The sequence below is a fragment of the Eufriesea mexicana genome, unplaced genomic scaffold (assembly GCF_001483705.2).
Source record: "Eufriesea mexicana isolate 0111107269 unplaced genomic scaffold, ASM148370v2 scaffold492, whole genome shotgun sequence".
Taxonomy (NCBI): domain Eukaryota; kingdom Metazoa; phylum Arthropoda; class Insecta; order Hymenoptera; family Apidae; genus Eufriesea; species Eufriesea mexicana.
The window spans coordinates 832,942-844,112 of NW_016908641.1; the positions used below are offsets into that span (position 1 = coordinate 832,942).

The following is an 11,171-nucleotide window of genomic DNA, read 5'->3' on the forward strand; positions in this document are numbered from 1 at the left end:
TTTCTTGTTGTTTGGACTTCCGCCTTTAATTTAGTTGAAAAATTGTATCGATTAGTTATTTAGTTTCGTTTTTATCCCAATTTGAAAATGGAAGAACGAGACGCGCATTTCGGACATATTTTATTGTTTTATTTCCGAAAAGGCAAGAACGCATCGCAAGCACGCAAGAAGTTATGTGCCGTAAATGGGAATGAAGCCTCGAAAGAGACAGTGTCAAAATTGGCTTGCCAAATTTCATTCTGGTGATTTTTCACCGAAAAATGCGCAACAATCTGGCCGTCCAGTGGAAGTTGATGAGACCCATATCAAGGCCATTATCGATTCAGATCGTCATAGCGCAACACGTGAGATTGCAGAGAAGCTCGATGTATCGCATACATGCATTAAAAAAAAAATTAAAACGGCCTGGCTATGTCAAGAAACTCGATCAGCTTATGGAAATTCATTTGACGCAACGCATTAGCATCTGCGATTCGTTTCTGAAACGCAACGAAATTGATCGATTTCTGAAACGACTGATAACTGACGACGAAAAGTGGATAGTTTATAACAACGTTGATCGGAAAAGATCGTGGATGATGCAAGATGAAGCAGCGAGAGAGACGACATCAAAATCTGAGATTCGCTAAAAAATTTTGTATTTTCCTTCTCATTTCAAATCCGCGATCACTTAGTTGCCAACCTAATATATAATATAAATATACGAACTCTTTTTCCAGTTGTTCGAAACATTTTTACCCGAATCTTTCACGATGTAGAACGACGAATTGCACGGAACGCGTTTCGACATCGCAATTCGTCATTTCTTTTTCCCCTTGCATTTTTTCATACAAAGTTTCGTATCAATTTCAGGGTATAGGAAGTACAAACAACTCAAAGACAAGTATCGCGTGATTGTATGTCGTGGAATGGGTATCACGTGGAAATTCAATCCTCCGGATTGCAGTCCGGGCCCAGCGAAGCATCAATGCTATCTAGCATTCTAGTTGCATAGCAAAGTAAATAATCCGATCGACTTGCAACGCGGCAATGATTTCGCCACGTCGCAGAATTTTTTCATTTTATTTTTAGTTTTCTCCCTTCGTCGAATGTCTCTCCATTGACGAAATCCAGCAAAATGGCGGCTAATCGGATCAATTGTCATCTTCTGCATCGATGTACGTTACGAAACGTAATTAAGTCATTGTGGCTAGGATCGTGGGAAACGATCGCGTGTCAAGAAGTATCCTTGATTTCCACCTGATTTCCATCGAACGATGACCATTTCCTTTTCGCGCGTAAAATGGAAGCTTGCAAAATTTCATCGATCTCGTCGAATTATCCGAATGTAAATCGGGTAATCGATTTTTGAATTCTTCTCGATTTCTTCACGGTTATTCGTTTCTTCGTTTTGCCTTTCATTTTCTTCGCTTCGATTATAACAATCTCGAGATACGATCTATAATATCTATTTACATTTATTAAAAACTTCCGGCTAGTATTTGCGATCTCGATAATATATGCACGCGAAATAATTATGGCTATGATTTAATATTCCGGCAGAGCGAATAAAAAGCAAACCCAACGGAACGTGTTTCTCGGATAATTTCGCGTAAATCCGAACGATTAGGCATACGATATACCCATTGATTTACGGAGCCGATGAACGTATCGTTTAGAACGGAATCGTAGAAATGAGTAACGATTTACGATATGCAATTTCGTCGGGTATAATAATAACGACACTTTCACGTCGTTTAGAGGCAAACGGACGTGTAATCTGAACTTCAATAAAACGAGAATTTTCATTGCGCGTTGCATAAACCTTTCAACGACGTGTGTAAATAATAATGTAATATTGGTTCTTCCAGTCGATACACGGTGTAATTTATACTAGCCACGAAAAGGTTAAAAGATCACGAGAGATTTCATTTGCGCGCGATTAGCCATCGATTCTGCGGAATTCAAGGAAAGTAAGAGTTTTTCCAGTCTCCCGAATTCCCCCGAAATTCCCCCCGACCGAATATCCGCGGGAATTTTGAATAATGAAATTACCTTGGGGAATTACTTTGACCGATGGAAGATGGGAAGATCGAGGAAAATATATTCCAACAACGAATAAAGCAATAATGAAACGGAAGTATCAGGTTTGCTTAGTGGATTTTAATTGCGAAGGAAGAAAAATAAAAGTGGTATTATAATCAGAATTTGAACAAACTGATGAAAATTTATGCGAGTGCTATTAGGCGGTATATATGCGCGTGTGTGCGTAGCATACATTAGCTATCGTGCGAACGGATATGGGCAATGAATGAAACCGCAGTAACACCCGGAATTATCCCTGACATTATACCCGGTCGATTAATTATCGATCGTTAACATTTGGCGTAATATGCCTTGTTCTACCGCAGGCTTTTTACAATTTACAATGCGGCCATTAAGAGAGGATTATTAAATTTATGAAATTTCCAATCAAATTACCGCAATGTAATCGCTGAAATAAATTACCGCCATCTGCACCGGTATTAGTTTACAGGCGTTAAAGTATTCCGCCATGTTGGCCTGCGCTGCTTACGAATACGTTACGAATAACTGCGCGATGATGAAATTAAATACGAGCCATGAATTTCCGTTAAACGCTACGTGCCGAAACCGCCGCCTCGCCTACGATTCAGCTCATCCTTCGCTAATGTCCACTCCGTGTCGATTTTCAACGGAATTTACACGATTCAATAGCACCGACGAACGTTCGTAACACGTGTCTCCCCCTCGGAGACACTCGAGCGACGACCGGTGAAATAGCCTTTAGTTCCATCGGACGACACGAGTGTCGCCATCAATCTTCATCAGCGCGCTGAAATTCCTATCGATCGAACAATTCGAACGTGTAACGATACACGACTCGAAATAAATTACGCGCTCCCCTTGCTTATATATCATTATCGTACGCTTGTTTTTCTCTTTTCTCTTTTCTCCCTTTCCTCTCGTTCTTTTCGTCCCGACAAACGTAACCGCTCGCGGCCTTAATGCCGACTTTCATTTTGTTTTCACCGTCTGATAGGAAAACCGAGCGTATGATAGGTTATTAATCGATTTATCTCGAGACTCGATATCCGAGTATCGCGGTCGTAGTACGATACCGCGACGTGCTTAATGAATGACGCGAGGGAAAAATTATCCGGCGATTCTCGAAAAATTCAGCCCCCTCGCCGAGCCGCACCTGGACAATTAGTTCCACGAAATTAATTAACCGTGAACGCACGAGCACGCTCGGGATGATGAATGTTCGTGACTAACAATCGCGCTCGCAACGAGTATTTAACGTTCGTTTGCATTTTCTCTGCTCGTTCTCCTCTTATCCGTGCAATTCGTTGATATAACCTCTAATTACGTTTAACTTCGATTTTCACGCGGGTTATAATTTCAATTTGAATTTCACTCGGATCGAAATCGAAATTTGAATTTCATTTGAATTCAATTTCAATGTAATTTGAATGCGATTTGAATTTCATTTGGACGTAATTTAAAATAGAATTGGGAACAGAATTTCAGTGGACCTCGGAGCGTTTCTTTTTTCTAATTTTACCGCAATTCCGGGAAGCTCGATTTAAGTACGAGCCGGGCTAAAATTGAACTTAATTCGAATTATACTTAAAGATAACCGAAATTTTGGAATAACGTTGGGGATTTAAATACGAGGGAAAATCGATCGTCGACGGAGATAAAAATCGTTCTGGATCTTCGTATCGGACGGATTAATGGCTTTCACTCGAACACCGAGGAAAGATGGTTGCGTAACGCGGAAGCTAGACCACGCTGGTTAGGCGCGTTCCAACCTTGACTATTTTTTACACGCGCGACTCGGAAACAATTTATAGAATGGCCATAAGGTACACGGGGTTCGGGCGAATTTTCAGCTTCGTGGCAGGGTTCTAGGATATCGTGGAATTTGCCTAAAACCAACACGCCTGCCATGTGCGGTTGCCAGAGAGCAACGAACTAGGGTGTAAACAAATTTATTCGCACCGGCTTAGAGAGCTAAATATAAGTTATTCGGCCGATGCTTTTCTTCGATTTTATCGATCGACCAGTTGACACCGAAACGATGTTAAAATGTGGAAAGTCCGATACGCGATCGCTCTTATCTATCCGACCAATAACCTCCATTTTAATTTACTAATCTCGATGTCGGAGATAAATAATCTCCGCGTGTTCCTTGTTACCCTCTTTCGCCTCGACACGAATTTCGACTTAAAATAAATTTACGACACAGAGGTGAACGCTTTAGAAATATCTTAATGATACTCGAGGATGCAGAAATATGTATCGCAGACGATAAGAAATTGGATAAAGGACATGCGACTTTCACTGTCCCCGTTACGATGATTTTTTTAGATCTGCGTGAAAATGGGAACGAAGGCTACGTCCAAGTTGAATTAAGGTTCAACCGAGCCTCCAACGGTCCCTAATTCGCCACCCATCGTGAAATTTGCGAGAAACTGCACGTTTCTCTTACACCGACAGACCAAGTTGTTCTAAATTGCCCTCTTTTGCTCTTGTTTCATTCGCAGATCAAACAGGGGATAAACGATACGTTCGTTCAGCTTTTTACCATTCGCTAATGTATTAACTTGTACAACTATAAAAAGCGATCGGAGCTCGTGTTGGGTAATGTGAATTTCGTGTAATGGAAATTTCGTTGATCTAAACATCATCGCTAGCTTGTAATTACAAACGAACCAATGTTTCTAATACGTACAAAAAATTAATAGTTAGATTATGGTAAGCAAAAAGTATAATAAATTCTGTACGCTGTTTTTCTTCGCGAAAATGTCACAGGATTACATAAACGATTTGCTTATAATCTGTAATTCATGCGATAATAATAATATGCTCGACAGTGAGGCTGACTTACAATTAATTAACTGTGATTAGGATTAATAAGATTGCACTAATTGCAATTAAGTTGATACAGATGTGTACGTGATGATCGTCTTACATTTTATTAAACTAAAGAATTCGATATATACCATAAATACGGAATCCTCGGACTGTAAATCTGAAATGCATTAACGATATTACTAACATTTTATCGGGAATAAAGTCTAGCTTATGATGAAATTTACTACTTATCTTAATATCCTTATTGTTACAATATCACAGTAGGGATTAATTTGCAACTGCTTGCAAAACTTTGTTACTGAAACACGTCATTCGTCTTATGTCTATAAACGAAGTAAACTTGTATCGTAGGGAATAATATATTACAATCCTTTCTTACTTTAACATGTCTGATTCTACTCGTTACGAAGAATTTGTTACCGAAAAAGACCCAAATGATTAAATATAAAGGTCAAAGAGAGGAAGACATAAATATACTATGATACACTGTTTTGAAATATAACAAGACAGGAATGAAATAGCGCTCTTTCTACACAATATGCGGCGAGTAAAAAAAAACCGAAAACGCACACACTCGTAGCACCGCCACGCTATACTACACAATACCGTAGTTATGCATACATTCGCGAGGTCCAGTACGTATCATGTTTTGTGTTGGGATGCAATTAAGGGGGGAGGAAAGGAGCGAAAGAAGAAGATAGAAAACACGGTAGAAAGATACGGAACTAACACGAGTCGGGTTCCCGACGCCCACCTGATCATACAGCACAGAGTCGACAGAGAATCGTGCTGAAACTGAACGTGCGTCCACTATCGTCTCGTCACGACAAAAGTAAAACTTGATCTACTATCTTTGGTCGAGGTTGCGCAATTACTAACGAGAAATCGCAACAAATATCCCAGGTATTGAACATTGACTATTTAAACATCAGGATTGTTTGAAAAATGAGTTTCGATCGTTTTCTTATATTGCTTTTGATAGATCCGCGCCTGTTACGTGTATCTCAAGCATGCTGAATGTAATTATTTACTATTACCAACGTTTATCCTGTACGCCTGCTTAAGTGTGCGTTGTCGACCGTTTCCGTTAACAATAAAGAGATATATCCGGCTCGCAAACGGAAACGACATATTTATAATATTGATTTGTCGTGTTAATGACACGTGCAATACCTAAATGCATTGCTCACGGTCCCTTTGCTCGAATGTACTTGCAGTTAAAATTTATGGGTTTTGCTATGGTATTTGATAAATTGTATTTCTACCCAATTTAGCAGAGAAAATTTTGACGAACGTTTTTGATCAATATATACGTACTTATATTAAAACTATATTACTAGATGATAAATAATCATCTAATATATTATAAAAAATTATTCTTTTTATATTACTCACCATATGCTCCACTGCTTTTTCCTCGAGTTCTGCCAAAGTCCAATCTATGTGAAAACTTAAAGGTTGAAGACGTGATTCCATTTCACGAAGCCATTTCCTCAAACATTTTACTTCGTGTTCAAAATCTATAACACAAATCTTTCGCTTAAAAATTCGTAGTTCATGACACGAATTGACAGGGAATGTTTTACTTGAATAGAAAACATTACCTGCCGATATATCCTGCTGATTAGATACAGGCCGCTCAATAGGTGCCATAATTTGTTCAACTAATTCCCATTTTGCATTTAAATGGTCTACACGCCACGCCACTTCATCTTTCAAAGCAGGGGCATGTGACACTAATTTTCCAGCTTGTTCATTGAATAACTTTCTTCTATATGCCCTACGTCGCAGCTCCTCCATGTGAGCCTTAAATTTATATTTTATAAATAATGGATAATCATTTAATTTTCCATAATATAAAAAAATTCAATGTGCCGCAATATATTTAAATAGTACATACCGCACGCAGACTTTTATCTAACAAATTCTCTTCTTTGCAATAAACTAGTTCTTGAAGAACCCTTAGCCATGAATATAGTTCTGAGAATTGACTACTGACTTCTTTGAAACTCCATGATTGTGTAGATACATCAGTCTCGTCCCACGTTAATTCACCATTAGCTTCCTATTTATATTAAATTAAGACATAAATATAATATACATCACGTATGCATTGTACCTATGCATTGTATTACATTGTCAATACCTCAACTAAATACATACCTTACAACTATCTATTAAATTTGTGTCCATAATATAATCATAATTAGATCGTATAGCTGCCCAAAATTCATCTTTGCAATCCTCACGATTTGCCCATAAACGTTGATTGTGAAACTGCTTTGGATCTTTCCTGTAACATTAATAATATAAATTTAACGTAAACTAATACAAGTCATTAATAGCACCAAATGATATACTAACCGTTTTTTGGTGAGACTGTTGTATGGCCTTTCTATCGCTACACCTGCTTGGCCATGCTTTTCTAAGCCAAGGCTCAGCGGTTGTAGCGATGACAAAGAGAAACTCATCTTCATGGCTTTGCAGTGGTCTATAATGTTCAAGCGAAAAAAGTATATATCAAAATTTGTTGTGCTAAAAGCAAAATATATAATATATATTATAACACTGTTTTGTAATAACCTACAAGAGTTAACAAATAGTAATTATTAAATACAAAATTCTGGAATTATAAACAATATATAAAGAATTTTGTGCTATTAAAATGATACATTTTAACCTTAAAGTCACAAGATCAAGGTACACAAAACAAGTGTTAGCATATATATAGTATATACTGTAGATGTAACAAATAAACAGTACATGAAAGGAAAAGTACTAAACGTTAGAATATTAAAATATTAAGAAAAATCAATATTTACAATTACATGTTTAATTTATTATAATTCTCATAACATTTTAGAACATGATACTGGCAAAACTTCAGTGAATTTAATGTATCAAATATTTTCATGTGCTTTTCTTTATTTGTGAACATGAAAATAATTGTGGCCGGTTATAACTAAATGAACAACGAAAGACTCAAGAATATAACCTCTAGACAACTTTTCATAAAGATATTTTTCCCCATTTCATAACTGTCAAATGTCTTTCATATAATTTACTTGCCACGTATAAGATACTACATTTCACATACGCGAAAGTATAAAAAATAATGACTAGAGTAAATTTTTCGTACCATTCTTTGAATTCCTAAGTTAAAAAAAAAATTACTGGATTTCAATGCATTAGACGCGACACGACATAAAGTCTGTTCTACCCGAATTATCTTGAACACATTATTCGAACACACGTGTAAGTACAACATTTGGAAATGGTAACGTGTACACACTGTATACATGTGCAATTCATACAGGTAGAGCGTCCAAGTGTGTACACTTTATCAGAAATACAAGAGTTTCATATACGCTCCGGCTTAAGTTACAAGATAAGCACATAAGAATTTACAAAGTCGTTCAAATGTTCTCGTATCCCATTGGAATACTCACTCATTCTTATCGTAAGTAGTCATGAAATAAAGTTAGCATTCTTTGAAATGGTCTCAGTTTAAATGTATTATTCAGCACACGAGAAAAAAACGTGATTGAGGAAACCGGAGAACGTTGCAACGAGAACTCGAGTTGGAGGGGCTGCACTCCACTGCATACATTCAAGGCACAGCTTCTTGCCTTGCAAGTAGGTATGCAAACAATATATCGAGTGCAGAAGACATCGATACACCTGACCCGATACATTAGTACAAACAGATTTCAACAAACTTTATTCAACATTTATTGCACACCGTCACTTTGGTTTCGATGCATCGATGTAATATTGTATCGATATTTGAGCCATGGTTTTTACATTCTTTCCCGAGGGAAACGTTACTGAAAACTTTTAGTAATTTTGCATTCACTCACTCATATTACTCGTTGCAATCCCGAATAAATAAGCGATCCATTTGGGCGCACTGTTAATTACTTGTCGATAACATTTGCACAATTTTTAACCCAACGAGACCGCCAATTTTTTTTTAACAAAATACCGCCTTACACACCACTGTGCACACCGACATGCACCAACGTGCACTGTCGTACTGCGCATGCGTGTTCGCGATAAGTGTAAGGAGCTACGACTCATGGCGGATTCTTAGTAAGATATCTATTCTTGTTATTGGAATAAAGCAAGATGAACCGATGCGTAAGAAACTAACATGGGATAGAATTAGGAGAGATATTCTTGTATTCGCAATAAGAAAATTCAAATAGCTGTGATAAATTATTAGACAAAGTACCACGCACTGCGTACGTATCATATGTACACGTATTTTTAATACGCATTTCGATTTTACAATGTTAAATTGATCGAGATGACACGTTTAAACTATTTGAACAAAAGAATAGGAACAACGTACAGAAAAACTTAAGAATGCGAAATATTTAGTGATTAACCTGCAACAGTTAATGATACGAGGTAATGTAAAATTTATCTTGAGAAAGTTAATAACACTAATTTTGTAACATCAACTTTCTTGTTTATTTGGAAACTTCGATATTACTCAATAAAGCTTTCTATTGTAAACAATTTCATCATGGTTTTATAAACATTTTGAAAATTATGTATGAAATAAATTAAAATATTCAAACATAATCTTCATGTATTTGTTGATTAACAAGTGTTCACAAGCACATTGTGTTTAAAACCACAAATTTCCGCGTTCTTATGTTTCAACATATTTTTCTTTCTTGACACCAATAGTCATATAATCTTTATATATAAACATATTAATTCATATTACAACACACTGCAAACGTAAGTAACTCGGTAATTTTCGAAATCAACTACTCGTTGATTTATGTTACTAGATGTATGATAAAACATCACCTCGAATATATAATCAGATATTCTGTATTCGTAATTACTAAAATTAATTACGATATTTTTTCATTAAACAGCATTCAATTTTTAAATTTTACGAGAAATGTACGATTTATTTTTTAACTTAAATCATAATATTTTTAACATAAATGAACTGTAGAATCTTAATTACTAATAAAAATATATGAACAGTTCTGGAAAATATACAAAGGACAGGTAAGATAGATGAAACGATAACGGTTGTAAATCAATTTGTTTATTTCGAACTGTATGTCATTGAAAAATCTTGACGAGTGAGTTTTTAGTATTCTTCGGCTCCTTCTTCCTCACCCTCTGCGGAATCCATACCAACCTCCTCATAGTCCTTCTCCAAAGCAGCAAGATCTTCGCGTGCTTCGGAGAATTCACCTTCCTCCATACCTTCACCGACGTACCAGTGTACAAATGCTCTCTTGGCGTACATTAGATCGAATTTATGGTCAAGTCGAGCCCAGGCCTCTGCGATAGCAGTAGTGTTGGATAACATACAGACAGCTCGTTGTACTTTAGCAAGATCACCACCAGGTACCACAGTAGGTGGTTGATAGTTAATGCCAACTTTGAAACCAGTTGGACACCAATCGACGAATTGAATAGTGCGTTTAGTCTTGATAGTTGCGATGGCTGCATTAACATCTTTAGGTACAACATCTCCTCTGTATAACATGCAACACGCCATGTATTTTCCATGACGGGGATCACATTTTACCATCTGGTTGGCCGGTTCGAAGCAAGCATTTGTAATTTCCGCTACAGAAAGTTGCTCGTGGTATGCTTTTTCAGCGGAAATGACTGGCGCGTATGTAACTAGTGGGAAATGAATTCTTGGGTAAGGTACTAAGTTAGTTTGGAATTCCGTCAGATCAACATTAAGAGCGCCATCGAAACGAAGAGAGGCAGTGATCGAAGAAACGATTTGACCAATCAGTCGATTCAGATTTGTGTACGTCGGTCTTTCGATGTCCAAGTTACGGCGACAGATATCGTAAATAGCCTCATTGTCGACCATAAATGCACAATCGGAATGTTCTAAAGTGGTATGGGTGGTGAGAATTGAGTTATAGGGTTCGACCACAGCAGTGGAAACTTGTGGTGCTGGATAAATTGCAAACTCCAGCTTTGACTTCTTCCCATAATCCACGGACAGACGTTCCATCAACAGAGATGTGAAACCAGAACCAGTGCCACCTCCGAACGAGTGGAAGATAAGGAAACCTTGGAGTCCAGTACATTGATCAGCAAGTTTACGAATACGGTCCAAGACAAGGTCAACAATTTCCTTGCCAATTGTGTAATGACCACGAGCATAATTATTTGCTGCATCTTCTTTGCCTGTGATCAGTTGTTCTGGATGGAAGAGCTGACGATAAGTGCCTGTGCGAACCTCGTCTGCAAAAAAAAAAAAAAAAAAAAAAAAAAAAAAAAAAAAAAAA

The 11,171-nt window shown here is 37.2% G+C and overlaps 2 protein-coding genes across 4 annotated transcripts in view; both read right to left on the reverse strand.

The window, feature by feature from the left end:
- LOC108545687 (uncharacterized) overlaps positions 1-8,867 on the reverse strand; it is a 159,639-nt gene extending 150,772 nt beyond the window's left edge. For 2 of the 3 annotated variants that reach the window (XR_001890099.1, XM_017897438.1), the window contains exons 1-6: positions 8,331-8,867; positions 7,246-7,372; positions 7,045-7,174; positions 6,782-6,946; positions 6,486-6,687; positions 6,277-6,401 (exon numbers count right to left, since the gene is read on the reverse strand). Coding sequence is in view for 2 of the 3 variants with exons in the window: in XM_017897438.1 (XP_017752927.1) it covers positions 6,277-6,401; positions 6,486-6,687; positions 6,782-6,946; positions 7,045-7,174; positions 7,246-7,372; positions 8,331-8,334 (753 nt within the window). In the remaining variant the exon portion in view is untranslated. The remainder of the gene's footprint in view (positions 1-6,276; positions 6,402-6,485; positions 6,688-6,781; positions 6,947-7,044; positions 7,175-7,245; positions 7,373-8,330) is intronic. The other variant, XM_017897439.1, reaches the window with a different exon arrangement.
- Positions 8,868-9,939: 1,072 nt separating this feature from the next.
- Positions 9,940-11,171, reverse strand: part of LOC108545688 (tubulin alpha-1 chain) — a 2,213-nt gene continuing 981 nt past the window's right edge. Inside the window, exon 3 of the mRNA XM_017897441.1 lies at positions 9,940-11,127. Within this exon, the coding sequence (XP_017752930.1) occupies positions 10,001-11,127 (1,127 nt within the window). The 3' untranslated portion in view covers positions 9,940-10,000. The remainder of the gene's footprint in view (positions 11,128-11,171) is intronic.